Below are 26363 nucleotides of genomic sequence, written 5' to 3'. Positions count from 1 at the left end.
AGTTTGTCACTAATAAATTTTTATTGATGGTTAGATAATTGTTCTTTATTTGCATATGTCTTCGTTTTCACTAAATTAAACATCTCTTCGTTTGTTTGATGTTTCTACATAAATCTGAAATCTGAAATATGTTATAAACTTGTTTTGTTTTGAATTGTAACTTTACCAGAGGAAAAAACAATAAATTATCAAATATATTTGCTATTTAAAAAAGAAAACCATCAAAAGCACAAAATGTAATATAAAAAATTAAAACTAACAACTTAAATAGTTATTATCGTTTTTCAAATTATTTTGCTTCTTACGACTAATTTATATCATAATTTTTTAAATAGACTAATAATGTCTGACTTGAATATATGTGTGCATCAAAGTTGATACGAGGCATGCGTTTGACCTAAATGAGATTTTCCGTGAGTTTTTTTTCTTTCTTTTTGGCATTTTTTAATACAACAAAATAATTAAAATGTTTACAAAATATCTCTTAAACTTTTATCATTTGAAAAGTTTCCTTTAATATTTTCCCTTATTTCTATTTGAAAAACAACACCAATAACTAAAATGCTTTTTATTTAATATGATAACTACAATAAACCAATTGAAACTCCACATACCAAAATTACTATTTTTTTTTTTTAATTTTATAGTATGATATAGATATTTTAAAGAATTTTGAATGGAAAGCTAATAATTTAAAATGTGTTCAGAATGAAATTTTTTTTCCATCAAATAGGTATGTAAAATTGTCAAAAATATCAAATTTAAATTTTTGTTAGATTCTATCAATAACAAATATTTGATAGACATTGATATCTTTCTATCAGTGTCACTGATAGATAGTGATAGAAGTCTATCAGTTTCTATCATTGATGAAATAATTTTTTTTTACTATAGCTTGTAAATATTTTAATTTATTTTGTTATTTTTAAAAATGTACCTTAAAAGATTGCTCAATGATTACTCTCCATTAAAACAATTTGTTAGTTAGACTATGGCGACTCTATAAATACATTGTACTTGTGTGAGAAAATTAGAGACTAATAGAATTAGTTAGTGACAGCATTCATCAGGTGAGACTTAAATACATGTGATTATTTTTCACCAAGAAATAAAGTTTTTAAATTGCTCAACTTCAAAATGAAGGGACGTACGTGTAGATCAGACCCTTATAATAATCCTTTGTGTGATCCCTTTCTTTCTTTTCAAGTGTTCCATATTAGATTCTTTCCACAAACATTATTAACAGCTATATGTTGTGATCAGTGCAAGTAAAGAAGATAACCAACTACTCATTTTACATTCCAAATCACATTGAAAATTTAACATAAGATAAGGGGTGTGCACATCTTTAATAGATCTTTCTAACGGTACAATATATAAATTATGCAAATTAATAGACGTTTAAAAGAGAGATATAATGAAAAAAGATGCCAATATAATTAATTGTGCTCAACTTACGTAAAACAAATGCCTACCACACGAGAAATTGAGTTAGAAGTAAGAATTAATAATGAAAAGAATGGTGTAATTGTAAACAAATTAGAAATACCAAACAAATAAAGAGTGGGAGAGAAGAGGTTTGGTCTCCTCTCTTCCTTAGTCGTTAAGCTTTTGATCTTAGTGGGAACATGACAGAAAGATATTTTGTTTAGGAGAAAAAAGTTGATGAAATCATGTCTATATATATATATATATATATATATATATATATATATATATTATTCCTTAAAAAAAGTGTTCATCCAATAATATAATAGAATCCTACTTTTTCTTTTTCAATTTTCTTGCTTTTCAAAATTAATAATCAAACTACTACTTTCAAGTTTCACTTGAAGGTAAAAATCCAATTGCATGCCATCACCAAAGTTTTAAAGGTCCATTTTCAAGGAATTATATTGAATTATATGGAAATGTTAATAGGAATATCAATATGGACATTTTTAGGGAAACTAAAACTATAAAATAATCATAAAATTGTTTAAATTTAAAATAGTTATTTCATCCTTTTTAAATAAGTTAAAATTTCTGGTTGTTATGGGTTTACTTTAGAAATATTTTTTTTGGTAAATTATTTTTGGGTTTCGTTCAACTTTTTTTCTTTTTACAAACATATCATAATTAAAACGTGAGGTAGAGAATCAAACATCATGAAAGAAAGAAAAAGGTTTACACAAATATTTATTTGGAGCATAACACTCAAACAAAAGTGAAAATTATTGTATGTTAGTCATTGAATGGGAGAGTTTGTGCTTTCATAAAATAGTTGCAAAGTTTTGTTAATCTGAATCACTTTCTTTTTAATGATAGTTTTGTATAAGAATAAAAATAGTAAAGTTTGATCTATGTAACTAATAAAATTGGACCAAGTTGGAATATATATTGATCGTCTCTTTGAATTCTATATTCGGGTATATGAAATGGACAACATTTTGATTAAAGAAAAATTATTCATAAAGTAGCATTAGTTGTGTACTAAAGAATAAATCAATCATTTCTATTAAAAGGATTTTTTTTTTTTTTTAATTTTACAAGATAGGAAATCAATTCTCTCATGTGGAGATTGTTGGAATTAATTTATATGTGGACTACAAATTAAGTAGTAAAATTATACTTTGGACTATTTAATGGTCATACTATCATGAGGCCATGCATGACTTCTCGTATATGGTGTCACGTACCGACTCATCTATCTCTAGGTGATCCAAAATTCTACCGAATTGAAATTAGAAATCCTCTTTAAATGAAAATCTTTGATTGATCTCGATCACTAAAATGTTAGGTATATTTAAATAATAATATGTATAATAAAGGTGTATGCTATGTAGGTGGATTAATAATTTATAAATTGATTATAATATTAGATCGATCGTTATTATATGATATATTTAAATTAAAGTCTTAAATTTTTAATTGACTATGGACTAAATGGGTAGAAACATATTCTAATTGGTTAGGGTTTAATGAAAAACCTAGTCAAACTAATATATAAAGAGAGTTAGAGTTATAGTTCTCGATATATCAAAATAATAAGTACTGAGTCTTTCTTGTATCCAACAAAGATCTTACTAAGAACACTCGAAATTTTGGTTGAAAAAGATAATAACCATTTTAATTATAGCCATCATCAATTCTTGATCGGAATTCAAAATGTAACTTATTCTTGACAATTTGGAATGAATGATTTTAAAGGTTAATTTACTTATATGAAAAGAAATAACATAAAATTAAAATCTTCGATTCAACTGGATTTCAAACTAATGATCGAGTTAAACACAAATTAATCTTAATATCAAATATATTTAAACAAGAATATAGGTTTTTTACTGCCAATAATTGAACAACTCCACAAATAAAAGTATCAATGATCTCACTTAAATGTTTTAGGTATGCACCTATCCACATGTGAATTACAGTATTCAAGAAACTCTTTGACTAAGCTCGAAAGAAAAAACGAAGCCTAAATTCGATTTACCATAAAACAAAACTCTTCTCAAGCAATTTAATATGAAAGCTTTAAATAGTCTTCCAATGAAAATCCCAAAACATCCCAGTAAAGAAAAAAAAAAAAAAAACCAAACACGCACACACGCACGCGCACGCAGGCACGTCAATATCTTCCCTCATATTTAAAAATGTGAAAATTTTCATAAATATAACAAATAAATAAAATATTTACGACTTATGTAACAAAAAGAAAAAGTCTAAAAGTTGACCATTTTTTAAGATATTTCAGGTTCGTCTTTCTTTTATATTGTCTTCTCTTCTATCTCTACGATTTTTTTCCTCTTTCCATCATATTTCTTCTCTTCCTTTTCTTGTTTTTTTTCAAACTATTATTTGGTTCAAGATCGTTTATCAAATATAAAAAAATATATATTTATATATTTTTTAAAAATTGTTATTTGGTTGTTCAAGATCATGTACTAAATATAAAACATTTGAAAAAAATGTAAATCTAAACTATCGTACAAAAAAATAATCTAAACGATCTTACAAAAAATAGCAAAATCTAAATGATCGTATACAAAGAATCTTAAAACAATTGTTTATATTTGGTAGCCAAATCTATACAAAAATAAATGATTGTGTAGTCAAATCTAAACGATCGAGTACCAAAAGAATCTTGAAAAAAATCGTTTAGCTACATCTAAACGATTGAAAAAAAATTGTTAAATCTACACGATTGTTCGTGTACTAAATCTAAATGATCGTGTAACCAAATTAATAAATTCTTGTGCTAGAATTGGTCTTAGGTTTCTATCGGAAGTCCTAAGCCCCCGACTTATGCCGTTTCTCTTAAAAAAAAAATTAAACGATCAAATCTAAACGATCGTGTACCAAACAATAGTCAAATCTAAAAAATCTCAAATATATTACGTGCATTATTGACGACGTGATTGACGGGATATTTTTTGTATTTTTCATTATGGACTTATGGGTTTTTTTCGTTTTCAGAATTATTGTATACAGTGTAAATATTTTGTCATTTTGTTATATTTTTTAGAAGTCCCCTTTACAAAACATCAATTAACATCTAAAATTACATATCTTTTAGGAGCCTTTTAAAAAATATAACAAAGCGGCAAAATATTTACACTGTAAAAACGGAAAAAGCCACAAACCCGTCATGAAAAATACCAAAAATGCCCGATCAACAATGGATATATTTGGTAAAGCATGTAATATTATTTGGTACACGATTGTTTAAATTTGGTTATTGTTTGGTACACGATCGTTTAAATTTATTTTTCAATTCTATTGTTTAATTTGGTTACACAATCGTTTAATTAATTGAGTTACATGATTATTTAGATTTGGTTACACGATCGTACCAAATCTAAACGATTTTTTTTTTCAAAATTTGGTACACGATCGTTTAGATTTGCTAAACGATTTTTTTCAAGATTCTTTATACACAATCTTTTAGATTTGATTATCCTAATCTAAATGGCTAAATGATTTTTTTTCAAGATTTTTTATAACCATCCTTTTGATTTTGTTACCCTAATCTAAATAACATAAAAAAAGAAAAGAAGATAGACGATAGCGCAGTGAACGAAAAAAAAAAAGAAAAAAAGAAGCAAAAAAAAAAAAGAAGAGAAAAAAAGAAAGAAAGACGATAGAAAGAAATCAGATTTGGTTAACATAAAAAAAGAAGTAAGATGAAAGAACAAACATGAAATATTTAGAAAATGACTAACACATCGATAGTAAATATTTTACTAATTTGTTATATTTATGAAAGTTATCTTTTTAATGAAAAATAAAACCAATTAAGTTAAACATCCCCATCAATAATAAAAAAAGTAATAAATAATTATAAGAACCAATCTCCCAAGTAATTAATAAGAATATTTGCAATATCTAGAAACTTTGGTCATTCATCAAAACCTACCCTTAAATATGTAAAATTACGTTAAAGGTTACGAGAAAATTAAATAAATATGAAGAATATAATTCCATGATCTCCGACAAAGTCTCTCCTACATTGACTTTCCACCACTCCCAAGTCCCAACTTCCTTTAATATGTCAAATTTTGATGTATACTTTTTCCAAACTAGCTAGCTAGATGCAATTTGTATTCAAATTTATGGTTAACTTACCAAACCCTTTATGTATATAAACCAAATATAATACATTATTATGTCATTTATAATAATAATAAATGTTGTATCCAGATTTTAATACGTGTTAGAATTGTAAATATATGCAGTATCTCATAAACTAGTTCATATAAGAGAAACACACATCTAACTACATTTTTGAAAATAGAACCCAAAAAAAGTCAATGTGGTTTTATTAGAACAATTAATATGAGTTTGGTGAAGAAAAAAGACTTGTTTCTAATTGGAGTCCTGAGTTTGAGGACACCTACCACATTATTTTTTGTATGTGCCAATTCTCTATATTGAATAGCAAAAAACAAATATTACTTGATTCCTTCCACACACGCAGACATGTAATCATCCCTTAAAATTTTTATTATATTTAAACGTGTCATGGTAAAAAATTTTAGTACTACAATAGTACATGTACATATACTATTTTTATTAGTTAATATTTATGATACATCGTTAAATAATTTATTAAATATTTATTGTGGATCCCATACAATTCTTAAACTGAAAAACAAGAATTAATGGAAAAAAACTTCACACTATAGCAAAAAAAAAAAAAAAAAAAAAGAAGAAGAAAAAAGACACAAACTAGAAAAGTTTATTACAATTACATGAAATAATTTTCTCTTTCGATCCTAAGTATAAGAGCATAATCCTCCTATTCATACCATTTAATCTCTCAAATGGAATTTAATTGTAGCTAAAACAATATAATCAAGTTTAAAGTGTTTCTAACAAACTTAAAACAAAAAATATCGATTCTTTTTATATAGTACTTGGAATCTATTATCGAATAATTTCTTGAACTTTTATGATGTAAGACAACTTCACTTCTAATATTTTGTCAAAACTTAATAGGTTGGTGTGTTTATGTGTCAACCTAAAGCCAACCAACTAGCTCTAGTTTCTTATTCCCTTAACTTGAAGCCAACCACACCTACACCGTTCCATTAGTTGAATCATCTATGGTTTCAATCGTGTTTTTTTTTTAGTGGTTTGATCGTTTTGATAGATTTTTAAACTTGTACCTCTCTGCTAATGAAAGAAGAAGTGTGTGAAAATAATTTATTTTAGGAAAGAAACACTTTGATTAAATAGTTATTTTAGTTGCATACATATATCCATGAAAAGTTAAAAAGTTGTAATAATACTCTGTAATTAAGTTGAAAATATTGTGAAAAATCAAGGAAAAGAAATCAGAACGAATATAGTTACACCTCTTCCTTGCTTGCTTGTGAGACATTTTCCTTTTAATCCTAAATAAAATGCTATCCTTTGATGTTTTGTGGAAAAGATTTAATGAGAATTTTTTTTTATTATTTAAAAGTGAATAATGTGTTTAAATTAAAAAAGATGAAATGGAATCTTCGGTTAATATCTTTTTGAGATTTTTATCAAAAAGGTATATATAGTTTCGAATGATGAAGAAGTTTGATATTATCGAAGCTAGACTATTATTGCTCTACGCAAGAGATTTTGCAATTGTGCAGAAGGTAGTTACAACCTTCGTTTATGATGTCTAACTGACGATTGCTTGATGGTGTCATTGATAAGTAATATGAATGACGGTTGTGTTTACTTAGAACTGACGATGAGCTCAGGGAAGCACGAAGTCTTCAAAAAGATTCTCTTATCAATTCAGGGGAGCCTGAATTTGTTTAAGTGTCATATTGCTTAAAGAATAGTCACTACATATAAGAAGAAAGTTTCTTATTGTATTGATTATCGATTAACTCAATTGAATCTTAATAATATTACTTATCTAAGCTTATAAATCAACCGTAGATGACATTTACTAAACTGAGTTACCAAAATTTTCTGTATTATTTACTTTTGCTGAATATTTAGTTATTCCTCTCATTATTTATTTTAAAATTAGCTAAATGATATTTTGATTATCTCACACATTTTTTTCACTCTCAACCAATATTTCACTATTATTAATAGAAAAAAACATGTACATTGCAACAATGTTTTTGTCGTAGCGGTTTGACAAATGTTATTGCTAAGGTTTATAATTTTTAGGTGTTTGTCTTATTTGAAGTGTGACAATTCTTCAGTGTTTGTTGATTCAATATTTATTCGTGCTAGTAGAAAGTTCACTATTACAACCGTTATTAAATTGTTGTAATTTATAACAATTAAAAATTACAACATTTTTTCTTTAAAAAATATTTGTCAAACGAGTTAGTTGGTGCACTAGATTATTCCAACTTGATTGATACAAATGTAACACCATCATCTTATTCCAGATTCAAATCATCAATAAACCAAAAACTACGACAAAGACAAGAACCAAAAGAGAGAGGAAGAAGGCTAGAGGTAATCCAAAGGCAGAAGAGGATAAAATTACAAAGTTACAACATTAAACTAACATTTTTTATTATGTGGATCAATTAGGGGCAAATAATTATGTGGGTTTTTTTTTTTTTGAAAAGATACGAGTAAATGGAGCTAGAGAACAACCAACCCTTTCACTAAATTTATTCCATAAAGAAGTCTTGATTATAGCTGTTTACAAAGAAGGGCAACAAAAAGCTTTGTAACTTCAATTTTGTTTTTGAACTATAAATTTCCATTCAACAAACTATTAGGCTCTCATGTCATTGCCAAATAAAAATGACTTCGGAATTTAAAAAACAAAGGGTAATTAATTTTGAAAGTTTGACATAGTTTTAAATTTCACCTTTTGATTTTCCAACTCTTTTATACATTTATTAAAGTATCTAAATTTTAAGAAAAAAAAAAGTTTTTAGTCTCTAAATATTTTTGCATCGAGAAAAAAATATCTTTTTCTTTGTAGGGTTTTGGGCTAGAAAGTTTATACAACATAGAGATTTAGAAAAATAATTATAAATAAACGATAAATAATTAAATATGCCTAATAAAATGAAAAATGTACTTAAATTTTTTATTTGGTTATTAAATTTAAAGCGTCCGAACATAAGACATTCTAACTATTATGATTGTTTTTTTTGGGTCAACAAACTATTATGATTGTTTTTAGTATACAATAAGCTCATAGTGAAATTCGAAGACCACTTAGTTGTTAACATACATGTTGAGTGTCAATAGAGTTATGGTCACTTTGGATCCTTGATTGTCCGACGATTTTTTATATTCTTGATCTATACATAAAATTGAAGCTATCATATGATTTAATAATTCACAAAACTCAATTTGAAAACTTAGAGACGAGTGTACATTCAAATTAAGTATATATACCTAACAACCCATTAGAAAACCTAAAAGCTAGTGTAAGCTCAATTCAATGGAAAGGGGAGATAGCTAGTGTAAGCTTAGAGAAACTATCACCCAAAGTAATAAATAACCTTAGAATGATCTAAAAATTAAAAAAGAGAAGAAAACAAATTATAATATAAAAAAAAAAGTTAGTAGTAGTAGTAGGTGTATGAGATGAGAGAATTCTTGTAGTAAAGCCTTCTTTTTTGGCTTATAAAACAAACCAAAATGCTTTAGTCATTAGTTGTGTGGTTACGACTTGGCTCTTTCATTTCATTCAATCCCTTCTCTCACCCACTCTTAACCTCCTCATTTATAACCATTCATTCCCACCTGTCCAAAATGCCCCTCGCCGCCCCCGTAGCTTCAGGTCAAACTGTTTGTGTCACCGGCGCCGGTGGCTTCATTGCCTCTTGGCTTGTCAAGCTTCTTCTTCAAAAGGGTTACATTGTCAGAGGGACCGTGAGAAACCCAGGTAGGGTAGATTTAGAGTCTCATTTGATACAAAATTTACTTGATGTTCGAAACTACTCGTAAATTATATTTATATGCTAAACCAAATGCGTTAGGTCATGATATTTTATTTGGATTTTGAAAACATTTCTTAAAGAGTAGAAATAAATTAAGACGGAATTGAATCCACGAACTTTAGCTATGGAAGTCTACCTCTAAGCCAAGTTTAGAGGGCTGGATCTAAGTAGTGTATTGTAAATTTAGTTTTAGAAAACAAACCAAAAAAATCAAAACCAAAAGGCAATTATGGCTTGTTTGAAAATAAATTTATTTCTAGTTTTATTTCTTGTCAATTTGTTTTGCTTGTTAATTTCCTCCCATTTTCTTTTTCAAATTATGGGTTTTACCACTACTAAATAAATACTTAGTTAATTTTTTAAAACAAATTTACTTTTTCAATTATTCTAAATTTCGTTTAGTTTTTTTTTTATAAAAAAGAAACAGTAGAGAAAGTAATATTAAAATATGGAAGCTTATTTGATTTATCAGTAGAACGGTGTTTAATCAGCTTAATGCTTAAAAAGATCAGAAATATGATTACCAAACCAAATCTTATTATTATTATTATCGTCGGTCGCCGTCATCATCATTTTAAATCTAATTTCTGCTAGCTTTTCTATAATGAATAACTGTTTTTTTACAAAGATGATCGAAAAAATGATCATTTGAAAGAGCTGGATGGAGCTGAGCAAAGGTTGACGCTGTACGGTGCTGATCTTCTTGATTTTGAGAGCCTTAAAGCCGCCATTGACGGTTGCGATGGTGTTTTCCACACAGCGTCTCCGGTGACCGATGACCCAGTAAGTAGCTTGGTCTTTCATCACACACCGAACATTAATATTCTTATGTAATTATAAGCCATTCAATTTTTTAGTTTAGTTTTAAAGGTAAATGACAGAAACCAACCTTATTTCAGGATAATTGTGTAATTATATTTTCAAACCTTTAAAAATAACAATTGAACCCCAACTTTAAAAAGCATTAAAATTTGAGCTAAATTTTAGCTTAGGTGGACAGTTTATTAGTTTAATTATATTAAATATTATCTATTCTTCCCTTACAATTAAGAGCTGGTCACAATTTATTAGAACCATCCACCAATTTAAAATTTTGAATTGAGTGATAGTTTAGTGATAAATTCCTATATTGATATATATAGGAAAAGGTGGAGCAGGCAGTACTTGGGACAAAAAATGTTATAATGGCGGCGGCAGAGGCCAAGGTCCGGCGAGTGGTGTTCACATCATCGATTGGAACTATTTACATGAACCCTAATCGTAGCCCCGACGCGGTGGTGGATGAGTCTTGTTGGAGTGATCTCGACTTTTGCAAAAATACTAAGGTAATTAAACCTACTGATATCTGAGGAGAAAACAGAGAATTGTATTGTTGACTGTTTTGAGATTTCCACATTATTACTTTGGACAGAATTGGTATTGTTATGCAAAAACAGTGGCAGAGCAAACAGCATGGGCAATGGCAAAGGAGAAAGGGGTGGATCTAGTTGTGGTGAATCCAATGTTGGTGCTTGGACCATTATTACAACAATCAATAAATGCAAGTGTTGCTCATATCATGAAGTACTTGACGGGCTCTGTCAAGACTTATGTCAATGCGGTTCAAGGTTTTTATTATTATTATTATTATTATTATTTGTTCATGTTTTATAACTAACTAATTGACATTATTTGATAAGTTAAGTTTTTTCTTAATTAATTCGTTTATATATGTTTTATGTAATACATTTTATTAGGGTATGTTCATGTTAAGGATGTTGCAAAAGCTCACTTGTTGGTGTATGAGACTCCTTCTGCCTTTGGTAGATACATTTGTGTTGAAACTATGCTTCATCGAGGAGAATTAGTTGACATTTTGGCTAAGTTCTTCCCCGAGTATCCCATCCCTACCAAGTAAGTTCCAATCCTCCTTTTTCATTCAATTACATCTATATTTAGATAATTGTGCGTGTATTGGGTAACACATCTGGAGATAATCATTGAATTTATAACAACATGATTTATATAAAAATTACAAATATAATAAAATTTTTCGGTCATTGATTCTATCATTATTGATAAACTTCTATTAGATTCATCACCAATAGACTTTGCGAAAACTAATCTAAATTTTGTTTTGTGTGCAAATGAAAGTACTGATCTATACATGATTTAGTATATACGACTATCTCTTTAGTTTCTTTTTTCCCTTTTAAATCATATAAACATGTTCAATGGTTTAAAATCATAGTTGTATTTTTGCATTAATTGCAATATTTCGGTTGACATTTCATAAACCTTTCTAAACTATTTTTGAAATAGAATATAGACGCTGGATTGTTAAACAAAAAGTGTATTGCAAAAGAAAAAAATAATGATTGAAGTGCAGAAGAGAAAATGTCAATATTACTTTAGATTTAAGTTTCTGAGATTAGTTTGCTAGAAATTATTTTCATATTAACAAAAATGGTGAATCAAATTAAAATAACCAAAAAAGCTTAAAAGAGATCATAAAATGAAAACAAGAGATGAATTCCAAGGATTCAAAATTAATACCTGATATATATAGTAAAATAATTTGTAGAGGTTAGGTTTTCAGTTCATAGTTGACCCATAAAATTTGGTAGCCAAATGGGTGTAGAATTATTATTACTATTAATAAGATTATTATGGTCTTTTTGTCATGTGTGTTTGGTAGAAAAAACAAAGAAAATGAACCCAACTATGACTTCTTGGTGCAACTCAACTATCCCCCACACCATTTGGCACTTTCTAATTTTCTTATGTAGGGTTGATTAAAAAAAATTGTTTTTCAAATATATAAAAATGAATTAAAATATTTATAAATATAACAAAACTTTATTTTTTGTCAACAGTAGATTGAAACAGATAACGATATTTTCGATAATTTTACCATTTAAAACCATTCTCATAGATACATCTATATATCAATTGAATAATCTCTAAATATTCTAGTTGAAACTATGGCTTAGATTTTATCAACTATTTAATTAATCATATTAATTCTTAGTGCGTAATAGTTTAGATATTTGATTTGTGTTCATAAGTTCTATTTTTCCTTAAAACGATTGATAAGAAACAATATTAAAAAAGGCAACAGGTCAAAAGTAAAGCGACTCAATTATTGACCAATATATATGAAACCTTGAATATATAAGAAAAGAATCATTGGTGATTTCTATTACACACGGGGAGTTCTTTCTTCAAATATATCTTTTGACACAGTTTCTATTCTTTTTGGAAGTGTCAATTCTGAATTCAATTTTGAAATCTATATTTAAAATACAATACTATACATTAATTGTAATTTATTATTCAGAAGAAAATTTTGGTAACCTAAAAGCATTATTACGAAAACATTTCAATGCTATTTTGGTAAAAAAAAGATCAATATATTTCAAAATCATGAAAACATCGTATGATAGGATTCTTTTTTTATAAAAATAAAGAAAATAAATAGGCGTAAAATGTACCACAATATTTACAAATATAGTAAAATGATATTGTTTATTAAACCGATAAAACTATTAATATCAAACACATATAGTAATTTATCATTATTGTCTATAAAAAAAAATATAATTTTGATCATTCAATAATAATCCCCAAAAGGCTAAAGTAAAATTCGTTGGGTAAAACTTAATTATAGATATCATACTTTAATATTTGAAACCAAAAATGCATTCTTCATATATGTATTTGACTCTTATTTTCTAGTGGGAAATTGTATTTGATATTGGAATGAGTGTAGGTGCTCTGACCAGGTGAACCCTAAGAAGAAACCTTACAAATATAGTGTGAAAAAGCTCGAGGACTTAGGCATGGAGTTCATACCTGTGAAGCAATGCATATATGAAACTGTGAAGAGCCTTCAAGACAAGGGTCATCTTCCACTTCCTTAATATTACAATTACAAATATTTCAATCTAATTCTACCACTCTTCATTATAAAAGCCAATTAACTTAAACATGATATATATATATATATATATATATATATATATCCTAATGAGAAAGGTAACAAACATGTAAAGAAAGATGGGGAGATCAAAGAAACTATTATAGATCTTGCTATCCCCCATTTCTTATATTGAGAAACATAAATATACATATATACATATATATACACATATAAACCAAATTATAGAAAATGTAATATATGGAAATGTTTATTTAGTTAATTAGTATATAGATATTTGAATTCTCCTTTCCTTATATGTTTCCTATTATATGTAATCAGTTTAGCGGAGGATATCTATGTAGGGGTCTCATGGGCACGTGCCCTTAAATTTTCGCTGTTTTATATTTTTAATATAAATTGTAAGTAAATAGCTATATATGTAAGTAATTTCATGTAATTTAATTATCAAAATCTTTGTATGAAACACATTGGTACTAGGGTGTGCCTTATGTTGTGTTGATGTCAAAATTTGGAAAAAAAATAAAAAGTACAGGTTGACTATAATGTGACACTAGCAAAGTTTGTTCAAAGAGAAAACCTACGCATTAAGGAGGTTCTTAAACAAACATTATTTTACTTAGAAAAATTGTTTCATTGAGTAATATGAAGTTTGATAACTTAAAAGAAAACTATTCTTCTTTCAAATAAAAATTAATATATATAATGTATGCTTTGATACTCCGAACAGAAAACAACCATCAAAGAAGAAAAAACTTATCATCAATACTCTACGATTGGGTTGATCTCAAACTTGGTAGTCGACCTTTATTAAAACTTAACTTTTGAAATACAATATATATAAACTGAGAAATATCACTATAACTCTATAAAGATCATCTAAGATATAACTATCTTTATGTCACATCTATATTGTCAGACATACTTTTTTGTCTTTCTTCAATCAAGCAATATAGGCCTCAAATAGGAAATTTGTGTCTCAAAGCCATCTAAAACCAAACCCTACATGTACTCAAGGTACATATCAATATATTATGAAACACATATACCAACACTTGCAAGTGTGTGTCTTCTTCTTATGATCATTAACTATAGAATTGATGAATAAAGTCGATCGGGCCGGGGAAAATAGGTTTATTAGGACAAGATAGTGTTTGTCTTATATAAAAGAACTTGAAAACTTCCATTGGTTTACATATATAAATGTATATATATTGTAATTTCATTATCCTATCATTATAAATCTTTCAATTCAACTTTTAATTGCACTACCATTTTGTTCGAATCAAGTCCTTTCAGATTATGACATGTTAAAAAAAACTGACATGACAATAAAATTTGAGATATTTAAGCTATGTTTATTAATCTGGCTATTTTTTTTTTATTTGTAAAAAAAAACTACAAAAACAATGTATATTTGATCTATAAGTTTATTTGTTGTGCATTCAACTTTCTAAGTCTAATTTTTTTTTAACTATGGTTAATTTTTTGGTTTAATTTTTTTTTACAAAAGAAGTATTTAACAAATCTGGGTAATTAGAAACTTAATAATAATCATGGATTGACTTAGTGATAAATGAAGAAAATGTGACCTTATCACTAAGTGAAGAAAATGCAACATTTATAAAGAGTTGAGAGGTTATGAGTTCAATTTATAGTAGTAAAATGAAACAATTTAGTCGTAATGATAAAATATATATAGCAAAGAAGTTACCTCACCAGAATTTCTGCTGAAAAACTGAAACCCCTCAGTACAGTTACAACACAGTTTTTCCAAACCTCAGCCAATGAAATGTCACTACTACAAATTTGGGTTTTAACGACGCAAGTTTTACGTCATAAAGATTTTCAACGACACAATTTTCGCGTCATTCAAGCCACTATCAAGAAAGGCTATTTAACGACACTTTGGAAAACGTGTCATTAAATATGTTTAGATGACACCAAAATTGTGTCATTAATACCTTTACCTTGACGCAATAAATATGTCACGGTTATCTATAACTCGACACCAATATATTATCATCAATACCCTTATATTGATACAAATCATGTGTCACCGTTATCTATACCTTGACACTAATATATTGTCATTAATACTCTTAGGTTGACGTTTTAAATGTGTCACCGTTATCTATTACTCGACACAAATTTATTGTCATTAATAACCTTATATTGATGCTTTAAATATGTCACCGTTGTCTATACCTTGACACAAATATATTGTCATCAATACCCTTACATTGACACTTCAAATGTGTCACCGTAATCTGTCACTCAACACAAATATATTGTCGTTAATACTATTACATTGACAATTTAAATGTGTTACCGTTATCTATCACTAGACACCAATATATTGTCATTAATACTTTTTAACGACGGTTTAAGTGTGTCACCTTTTAATATAACTCGACACTAATATATTGTTGTTGTAAATATTTGTTACACAAAAATTGTTGTCAAGAAATGTGCTTTAACGACACTGTTTCTGTTTAGTAAAGGCTTATATATCAACACATGTTTGGTGTCGTTATTCTTCATTTTCGCAACACATATTTTTCTGTCATATATTTCTTCTTTCAAAAAAATTAAATACTAAATTTCAGTATTACCCGCATATATTTGGAAAGATATTTATATTGATAATAAAAAATATAACTTACATTATCGATAAAGATTTTACAATAATCCTATATTGATAATAAAAAATATAACTTACATTATCGATAAAGATTTTACAATAATCCAAAAGATAAATTTACTGTAATATTACATGTATGTGTGACCTTATTTAATCAAACTGACGCATAAATGAGAACTTGATCGATACCATGGTCTATGGACTCTTCAACTACCTGCAAATTTGAAGAAAATGAACCTTAGCCAACATTCTTTATTACAGAAAATGCATAAGCATAAACATCCATTCTCAAAGTTATTCCAAAAACAAAAGTTGCAACCAATATTATGAGAAAACAACAAACAATGTAACAAATAACAAACACTTTAAAATTTTACATACTCCAAAAATCCAAATAATAATAATAATATATTATTATTATTATTATTATTAGAAAAAAATGTGAAATAATATAATATATTGGAAATAATATAATATATTGGAAATAATATAATATACTGAAAATAATATAATATACTGGAAATAATATAATATACTGGAAATAATATAATGTACTGGAAATAATATAATATACTGGAAATAATATAATATACTGGAAATAATATAATATACTAGAAATAATATAATATACTAGAAATAATATACCGATTGAGAATAAATATATTGAAAATAATATAAAATAATATATCAGAAATAATATATCGAAAAATAATATATCTAATAAGAAATAATAGTGTGAAATAAATATCAAACCTAACAAACTATTCTGTCTTTTACAAGTCTAATAAATTAATAAACAGTAAACCAAAAAATTAACCAAAGCCAATTTTAAACATAACAAATTTAAAGAGTATAGAATTAATAAAATGGCTAAATCTAACATAACAAATTTAAAGAGTATAGAATTAATAAAATGGCTAAATCTAACAAATTTAAATCAATTGGACTAAATCTGCTAAATTTGAAGCAACTATAAATTCAATTGGCCTAAACTTAACAAAATTAAAAGCTCAAATGACCTAAATCTAACAAATTCGAAGCACATTGAAATTAATTGGCTTAAATATGCTAAATTTTGATGCAACAATAAATTTAATTGATAAACAACAATAAATTCAATTGACCTAAAAACAATAAAAACACAGTAAACCCAATTGATCTAAATTTGAAGTAATAAAAGTACAGTAAACCCAACTGGCTTAAGCCTAACAAAATTAAAGTCACCTCAAAATTAATTAATGAAATTACAACAAAAACAAATTTAAAAAACGATATATTAATTGATCACACTCTTAACAGGGAAGGGAAAGAGAGGAAATTAAAAAAAAAAAAAACAAGTTAGTTTGAAGACCAATTCGACAGAATAGTTTTCCTTAGCTTTTTTTTTCCAACCCTCAAAAGAGAAGGAAAAGAGAGGAAATTAAAAAAAAAAAAAGTTATCTTTGACAGAATAGTTTTCCTTAACTAGTTTCCTTTTTTCGACCTTTCCAATTGATCTCATACCCTCCCAAAAAAATCCTCCTTTGTTTTTATAGCGGAGAGGTGGGAGTGAGAGAAAATTGGGTTAGTTGAGAGAAAATAGGGAGGAGAGTAGAGAGAAAATTTGGTTAATCGAGGGAAAATAGAGAGGAGAGTGGAGAAGGTGGGAGTGTGAGAGAAAATTGGACGAGTCGAGGGAAAATACGGAAGAGACTAATATTCATTTTTTTTTTTTTGTTTCTATTTTTGAAAAGAAAAAGTTAAATTCAAATTCAAATCCAACCTTCAAAATAAAATAAAAATAAAGTAAAATAAAGTAAATAAAATAAAATAAAATAATAAATAAAGGACAAAATGTTGTATCTACAACTTCTTAGAAGATTAATCCTTCATTGGATCAAAAAATATTTCTTGCATACAAAGATAATCAATTGAATTTTGTACTTAAATTTTCTAAACAAAATGTATCTTGCATATTAATTAAATAATCAAGAGCAAATTAAAAGATTGTTTCATAGAGATCACATGGAATTGAATTCGTTCTTGAACAAAAATTAAAGAATCAACATGCTAAATTGGAAGAAAAATGGAAGAAACTCTCAAATAAATTGAATACCCATAATCCTCTTACCTCTTAGAAGATTACCCCTCTATTGAAATAAAAGATTGATAGAATATCTTGCTGGAATTTTTTTTTCCATTGAAATAAAAGATTGCCATAATATTTTTGAGAGAAAAAATGACAGAATAAGATGAGAGAGTTCTGAAAAAAATGATATTTAAAGAGAATTTGGGTGAAAATTAGAGTTGGATTTATAAATGGATCAAATATAACTGAAAATTGATTAAGATTTATAGAAAAATGAGTTATATATAGAAAAGAAATGAAAATAACCACTTCATGGGTTTCGAAATCATAACTTTAGGGTCAGGCGCGTGCTCAATTTGACGGAAATGAGAGGATTTTTCGAAAAGTTGTTATATATTTACAAGATTGCCATTGAAAATATGTGAGACAAAAAATGATTTGTAGGCTATGAGATTCGAACACAGGACATCAAAGGCGCACGTGAGGAGAAGACGGCACGTGGCATGCGTAAATTGGCTGAAGAGTAGAGAAGGTGTGCGCGTGAAGTCTTTCGAAAATGGAGAATAAAGGAATACGCTCAGATGGTATTCGAACTCGCGACCTTGAGGTGTTTTACGCGTGTGGAAGTATTGAATCTTTTTTATTATTTACCAATTGGTCTCTAATCTTCGATTTTCCGTTTTTGTTTGTTCGGACCTCATTTTAAGTGTTTTCATTGCATTAGGTTCGTAATAGAGTCTAGATTTTAATTTTGTATAAAATTATAAAAATAATGAATATATGCATGATATAGGTAGAGAGAGCCTAGGCTTTCGCATTTTTGGTTGAGAGAGAAAATGTTGAGAGAAAATATGCTATTGTCATATAATTTTAATTGCGTGAGAGAGGAAATTAACAAATTTTGAAACTTTAGGTTTTTTTATTTCGAAAATTTTTAAGCGACACAAAAAATTTGTTGATAATTAATGACGCTTTAAATGTGTCAAGAAAAATTAAAATGTGTCAGTAGAATTGTGTCAATAAATAATTTTCAACGATACACTTGTACCTCACCCCATCTTTTTTATTTTCAACGACACAATATCTTGATTAGTAGTGTCATTAAAACCCATTCTTTTAGTAGCCAGGGAAGAAGAGAAATCAGAGTGGCCAAGATTCTTTGATGGCAGTCTCTTAGATTGATGGGTTCGACGACAGTCCCTTAGACAATGTTTGCTTGTTCGACGGTGTTCGCTTGTTCGACGGTGTGAGATTAGTGGATTTGACGATAGTCTCTTAAATTTGGAGATGAGTTACGTTGTTTCCCGTTTTTTGATAGGGAGAGAGAGAAAATGTTGAGCAAATTGTAAAACTCTTTTTGAATGTCGCGCGAAGAAGGAATTGGAAAATTTTGAATTTTTGGTTTTTTTATTTCAAAATTTATTTAATGACACAAACAATTTGTCATTAATTAACAACACTTTAAATGTGTCAAGAAAAATTAAATTGTGACAATAGAATTGTGTCAAAAAATAGTGTGTCACTTCTATTTTCAATGACACATTTTACTCCCACCCTACCCCTCTTTTATTTTTAACGACATAATATTTTGATTTGTAGTGTCGTTAAAATCCAAATTTGTACTAATGTGTTTATAATAGAAGAAATAAGTTAGAGAGAATCTGAGATGAAAAATGAGAGAGTGCAGGCAAATTTTACAAGAAGAAGAAATTACGAGTTTACCTTTGTATTTTGAAACCCTTGATGAATGAAGAGTCGTTTTATTGCCTTTTTTTAGAGTGGATGTAGGTGAAAATTGTTGAAGCACTATAATCCTCTGAGTATTCTTTCTTCTTTTCCCTTGATCTTTATAATTTTGTACGTTCTTGCTTGAAGAATTATTCTTCTCTACTGTTGTATTTGCAAGCTATTAGTTCTTCCTTCCTTGCAAGTTTGAAAGCAAATATACAACAAATATATAAAGTTTCCCTTTGATATATTTTATATGTGTGACTTTTGTACTAAAAACGTCTAAGAAAAGCAAGTGGTAAAATGTGGGATTATTATTTGACAATACACAAACCCTTTTTTCCATTAGCACTAGCTACATAAGATTTAATTAATATCCTCCGAAATTTTTTCACATGTTATAAATGTTGTAGCATCATGCCGATGCCGTTACCTCATGAGATTAGTCAAGACTAATGAAACCAACCTAAAACACTAATATAAGAAAAAAAGTGCTTAAAGAGATAGAAAACAAATATAAAAATTTGGAAACACAACCAAACAAAATGACATTTTTTTTAAGGGTTTTAATGTGTATACCTTAACCTTCTTTTTACAAAGTTTTGATATTTATTGACAAATCGGTGAACTTGGTCTTAAATCACTAATCAATCCAGATACTTAGGTTGTTAGGTGAAGGTAAATTTAATATAACAAGACTTTGAATACAGGATCTCCTTAAACCAATTGTTCTTATAACGTCTTAAATCACCAATTAATCCAGAAATTTAAAGTTAGTTGGTGAAGAACATTTTAATATAATATATAATATCTAATACCCAAGTATACATAACACTAATTTAAATGTTATCCAACAATTTTCTATTTTAAGGTTTGTTCAATCATAGTCTTTGTACTTTAGATTAATTTTAGATTTAGGGTCGGTTTAGATTGAGTTGAGAAAAACAATGTTATTAAAAAGGTTTATTTTTTGTTTAAACACTTTTGATACAAGTTGTTTAAAATGCACTTTAAAAACTATTTTATGCCGATCCCAATAACATTAAACCTTTTTTAAAATGACTTATTTTTTAAATTAAAAACTTAAAAATATACTTCAAACATACCATTAGGCTCACTACTATTTTATTTTATTTTAATTTCTTTTATCATTTAGAATTTTTATTATAAATACTTGTATGAAAATTATTATTATTATTATTATTATTATTATTATTTAATCAATTAATTTTGAGGGAGTAAATTGTGCGATTTATTGAGAGCAATTAAAAATATATAGGAACCAAAAATTGATAATTTTAAATATAAGAATTAAAAAGGGTATTTTGACAAAATTAAGTATACATTAGTTACTACTAACTCTTCATTTACAAAATAATAATAATAATAATAATAATAATAATAATAATAATAATAATAATAATAATAATAATAATAATAATAACAACAATAGTTTGGTACTAAAGAAAACGAGTTAAATCTGACTTAATTATTATTTATGGTGGCTTGCAAAAATTGACCGATTTGATCTTAATGGAAGACTTTGATGATCACAATGCACATAAGGATTTTGGGTTGTTGTGTTGTGTGTTTGTCAAACCAAGACTGCTGACCAATGAAAATTCCTCCTTTCTACACTCCCAACTACCAAACTTTTTTCCCTTATTCTTTTGTTTCTTTATTTATTGTTTCATTTTTAAAACTAAGGAAACACCTCTATTTTAGTCTTTGATTATTCTTTAGAGTTATTTTTAGTTTAATACTTAAAGCTTCAATATGGTATTTATTTTATTGTTAAAAGTACAAGCATATGGAGTTTAATATATATTGCCTCCATAATGTCACGTTTCAAGACGTCTTTGATCTCATAGGTCTATTATGATCAAACATATTTTAACATTTTTTTTAATTAACCAACCTAATGGATATAAAATTGTGTGATGTGTCTAATAAAGGTCAATAAAATTTTATCCTAAATAGGTTTATAAATATTTTAAAATATTAAATATATCAAAAATCTATTTAGATATAGAATTGAAAGTTTAAAAATTGATTACATCACATACACAAAATCGCAAATTCTTCAAGATTTATTAGACACTCTTAAAATACACTTTGGTTGGACGGCCAAGCATGGGTCTCAAAACGTAATTTGTGTATTTGTATTGATGTTATTTACGAACAAACTTTTTAGGAAAACGTTATTCTTTTCAACACATCTTGATTGATATATTATGGACAAATTGTGGATCCGGAAGAAACAATCACACTTTCAAGGACACATTGATCAATTAGTACTACCAAACTTTTTGGGAAGACATTTCTGCTCGACTGGGGCTGCTAAACTCATAGATCGGAACCTTTCAAAGACAATAGTCTCTCTACAATTGCCCTTAATTTGGTTCCTATTTGTAGTATAACTCATTGTAATGTTTGAATGATAGCACTAGAAATGTGCTATCTAGCTTCGCTTGATTCGAAGTCGTTCTATGATTTTATGTTTCTATTTAACTATCTTGTAAATTTTGAGAAATTCAAGGATTGAATTTAGTGTTGATGTCAATTTGGAACTAAATTAGGCGAAAATGAAGTCATAAGGCATCAACAAGCTAAGGGCAAAACATGAAGAAAAGAGGCAAAATTGGCCTCTGCCTTTCAATGTCGTGACACTCAACATAGCTGTGAGACTGTCCCCGTAATGCACACATAGCACCACAGCACTGTCTTAGAGTGTCGAGGTGCTCCGTATTAAGGCAGCCCATTAAAGAATCAATTAAGTAGTTATAACTACTGATGTAAATTCTATTTTGACAGTTTCAAGAACTACTCCGTATATATTTGATAGTTCTTCGATCACAATTTAATAAGAGAAAATATTCTTCTTCAATTGCATTTACTGGTTCTGTTTGATGGTATCAAAGCCTTAGCCTAACAGCAATGGCTTCGCTCAGTTTAACACAAATCAATGAAAGATCTCAACCTGTAAACAAGAACTATAGTTTGATTAGGAATCAAGGCCACTACCTATCAGTAATCAAGCCTAACAGACAACAATTACCTTACATGAAAATTGCAGATTATTAACACAGTGTATGGGGCACTCTTTGAAAAATCATATACTCGAAGAAACACAACCAGAAAAGAAAATCTTGAATACGATTACAATCGAAAGAAATACAGAAGCTACAAAAGGAAGCTTGGAGAGGAGGACCATCGAAAGTTCTTCAGAATTAGTCGACAATCCAGAATAAATTTCTTGGATGAGGCAAGATCGATTATCATGTTCTTGGCTCATGGATTCGATGACTGAAGACATTGTCACATAGATGCTTGGGTGCAAAACAACAAGAGAAATCTAGGTGATGTTCAAGCAAACAAACTGCACCTCAAACACAGCAAAAATTATGCAGTTGAAAAGTCAACTTCAAAGCATAAAAAAAGGAAATCAGTCTATCAAAGATTATGCTGCCAAGATAAAGAACATCGTTGCTGCCCTAATTGAGGTTGAATGTTTTATTTTTTTGCAAGAACATATAGTTTACATTATATCTGGACTAGGTACATAATATGGTGCAATTGTATCTGCTATTTCTGTAAAATAAAAAAACAAAGCCATTACAAGAAATTATTTCCTTACTAATGAGTCATGAAAAGTAGGCTGGAGAGAAATTCTATGATAAATACAGATAGAACACAACCCACTGCAAATCATGTTTCTGGACCAGATGAAAGAAAACAAAATTCTCATTATGTTTGTCATTCATGTGCCATTGGTAAAATATATTGCTATCTAATTATTTTTTCATTACTATTCGATATTAATTGTCTATGATACAAAATTATGTGATTGTTATATGATTATAACATTTTGTTTGCTAGTTAGTTAATTTTTTTTTATAGTCATTTGATCACGTACTACATCCATATAAAATTTTAGATTTGAAAAATTTACTATACCCGAAAAATAACAAAAATGTGTGAGACTAATATATAATATATAGTATTTTAAGAAAAACAAATTTCCTAATAATACTCCAAACACCATCGAGTTGGGATAATTTATAAACTATGATCTCTTCCACTATTCACGAAGATGAGAGAGAGAAAATGAGTTCACACTTTGGTCGAAGCTACATACGAATCTTCCTTCTTGAAGCTTATTATAGTAAATTGGTATCAAAGTGTTCTCATTTTGACCCAAATATTCAATATGACCCAGAATTAATTAAGTTTCTTTATCTATTCATTCATTAAAATTTGACCCAGAAGGCTAATTGGTTAGTGGCAGCTGGCTTTTTGCCTTTCCTATAAAAGCAGCCCCAAAAGGCCACTCATCACAACTCACTTTTTATCTTCTTCAAACTTTCCTCTCCTGATTTCTTCCCCCCATCCTTTCCATATTTTAATTTTACCACTATGCCGATCGACACCACCGCAGTATCCGGCGAAATTGTGTGTGTCACCGGAGCCGGAGGCTTCATTGCTTCATGGCTTGTAAAGCTTCTTCTTGAGAAGGGATACACTGTTAGAGGAACCGTTAGAAATCCAGATGACCAAAAGAACGCTCATTTGAGAAACTTAGAAGGAGCTAAAGAGAGGCTTTCTTTGTTTAGTGCTGATCTTCTTGATTTTGAAAGCCTTCAAGCAGCCATTATGGGTTGTCATGGCATTTTTCACACTGCGTCTCCAGTCACCGATGACCCTGTAAGAAATTCAACAAATATCTATGCTATGTTTTTCTAATGTGTTTAAAAATATTTTCAACAAGTTCTTCGTTTAAAACAATTTTCCAACAAAGAAAACAAAATCAAAAGATATATGGTTGATCAAACTGGCTTTGATGCCTAAAATAATCATGGAATTAATAGCTTTGATCAATGTTTACAGGACAAAGTGGAACAAGCAATAATCGGAACAAAGAACGTCATGACCGCCGCTGCTGAAGCAAATGTTCGACGAGTGGTGTTCACATCGTCGATTGGCACCGTCTACATGAACCCAAACAGAAGCCCGGACACGGTGGTGGATGAGTCTTGTTGGAGTGACCTTGAGTTTTGCAAGAATACAAAGGTAATTGACTCGATAATAATTAAACTAGTAAGTTTATGACACGAATATGAAGGAGTGGAGATTAATTAGTTTTTATGTATACAGAATTGGTATTGTTATGCAAAGACAAAGGCAGAACAAGCAGCATGGGAAGTGGCAAAAGAAAAAGGCATTGATCTTGTGGTGGTGAATCCAATGTTGGTATTGGGACCAATGTTGCAGGAAGGAGTGAATGCAAGTGTTGTTCATATAATGAAATATTTGACAGGATCAGCAAAGACATATGTGAATGCAGTACAAGGTTATGTTGATGTTAAGGATGTTGCTAAAGCTCATCTTTTGGTCTATGAAACTCCCTCAGCCTCAGGAAGATATATTTGCGTTGAGAGTATGCTTCATCGTGGTGAATTGGTTGAAATTCTTGCCAATTTGTTCCCTCAATATCCCCTTCCCACCAAGTAAGTTTCATATAATAAATTATATTGATTCAAGTATATTAAATTATAATATATAAAATGAGTGTTTTATTTAACTTGATGAAATGAATTTTGATATGTAGGTGTTCTGATGAGGTAAACCCAAGAAAGAAACCTTACAAATACACAGTTGAGAAGCTGAAGTCATTGGGAATGGAATTCACACCAATTAAACAATGTATTTACGAAACTGTGAAGAGCCTGCAAGAAAAGGGCCATCTTCCACTTCCCACCTCCCAAATTCAACATTAATTAGTGTTATCCCTACTGTTTGATTTGTAATTTTTTGGAATATTTAATTGCATTCAAACTCATTTTATTCCTCAAATAAAATTATATGATAATTTCTTTATGGATGCAGAAGTATTAGTTTGAAGCCAAAATGAAGATAATTTAGTTAGGAGTTTTGTATTAGTTTTGATTCCCCACCTTGCACGTGCTTTAAAAGAAATATTAATTCCTACTTTAGTCTCCCTCTCAAACTTAAAAGTATTTGAAAAAAAACGTACAGTAAAAATATGTTAATTAACCTTATTTAATTATTTTGATTGAAATTAAAGATGAGACGCCTTTCTCCCTAACCTTCCTCTTGCACCTAAATCTCAAAGCCACTCATCTTCTTACACATTCAAAAATAAAATAAGTTTAATGAACATTGTTATTGCATTCCTACTTCCACTGCACTGTCCACACAACTCTTATGTTTTTCTTTTCTTTAAAAAATTGTATTTGCAATTCCAAGTAAAATCAATCAATTAGGTAATGACTAATAATTAATTTTGTAAATACAAAAAAGGGAGCAGATGCGATATTGATGTCAATTACTCTATCGCTCATTTAAATTTGAGATTTTTCAAGTTCGATTAACAAAACATATAAAACTAAAGAAAAATAAAGAAATAGAAATTGGGAAATAATAATCTTAGTATCCATGAAAATTTAGTGGGAAATTCCCAAATATTATAGTATTGGTTAAATGGGTGTATTATTTTGACCCAAATAAAGAAAATAACGAACATCTTTGAAATATTGTGTTGCGCCAATTTTGACTAAATGTAAAAGAAGAAAATCCAATAATACACAACCC

At 28.3% G+C, this 26363-nt stretch overlaps 2 protein-coding genes across 3 annotated transcripts; both read left to right on the top strand.

Moving 5' to 3' along the window:
- Window positions 1-8878: 8878 nt before the first annotated feature.
- Window positions 8879-13777, top strand: LOC103502824 (cinnamoyl-CoA reductase 1-like). 2 transcript variants are annotated; one of them, XM_008466934.3, is made up of 6 exons: window positions 8879-9337; window positions 10021-10175; window positions 10535-10717; window positions 10804-10999; window positions 11129-11285; window positions 13144-13777. In XM_008466934.3, the coding sequence occupies exons 1-6, from the start codon at window positions 9205-9207 to the stop codon at window positions 13292-13294; spliced, it is 975 nt and encodes a 324-aa protein (XP_008465156.1). In that variant the 5' UTR covers window positions 8879-9204; the 3' UTR covers window positions 13295-13777. The 2 variants fall into 2 exon arrangements, with proteins under 2 accessions (XP_008465156.1, XP_050939735.1); XM_051083778.1 differs by having other exon boundaries at window positions 9023-9337; window positions 13157-13777.
- A 10304-nt stretch (window positions 13778-24081) lies between these two features.
- Window positions 24082-25628, top strand: LOC103502823 (cinnamoyl-CoA reductase 1-like). Its single transcript, XM_008466933.3, has 4 exons — window positions 24082-24455; window positions 24639-24821; window positions 24906-25258; window positions 25360-25628. The coding sequence occupies exons 1-4, from the start codon at window positions 24168-24170 to the stop codon at window positions 25526-25528; spliced, it is 993 nt and encodes a 330-aa protein (XP_008465155.2). The 5' UTR covers window positions 24082-24167; the 3' UTR covers window positions 25529-25628.
- The last annotated feature ends 735 nt before the right edge of the window (window positions 25629-26363 follow it).

Source organism: Cucumis melo, chromosome 4, assembly GCF_025177605.1.
Source record: "Cucumis melo cultivar AY chromosome 4, USDA_Cmelo_AY_1.0, whole genome shotgun sequence".
In the NCBI taxonomy this organism is placed as follows: Eukaryota; Viridiplantae; Streptophyta; class Magnoliopsida; order Cucurbitales; family Cucurbitaceae; genus Cucumis; species Cucumis melo.
The sequence above is the reverse complement of the archived record's forward strand: the minus strand, read 5'-3'. Positions and strand labels throughout refer to the sequence as shown.

Bases quoted from the DNA above. Each gene is read 5' to 3' on its own strand.
- LOC103502824 (XM_008466934.3), top strand. From the start codon at position 9,205: ATGCCCCTCGCCGCCCCCGTAGCTTCAGGTCAAACTGTTTGTGTCACC. The intron at 9,338-10,020 runs GTAGGGTAGATT...TTTTTTACAAAG, and splicing joins AGGGACCGTGAGAAACCCAG to ATGATCGAAAAAATGATCAT. The intron at 11,000-11,128 runs GTTTTTATTATT...ACATTTTATTAG, and splicing joins TTATGTCAATGCGGTTCAAG to GGTATGTTCATGTTAAGGAT.
- LOC103502823 (XM_008466933.3), top strand. From the start codon at position 24,168: ATGCCGATCGACACCACCGCAGTATCCGGCGAAATTGTGTGTGTCACC. The intron at 24,456-24,638 runs GTAAGAAATTCA...CAATGTTTACAG, and splicing joins CTCCAGTCACCGATGACCCT to GACAAAGTGGAACAAGCAAT. The intron at 24,822-24,905 runs GTAATTGACTCG...TTATGTATACAG, and splicing joins AGTTTTGCAAGAATACAAAG to AATTGGTATTGTTATGCAAA.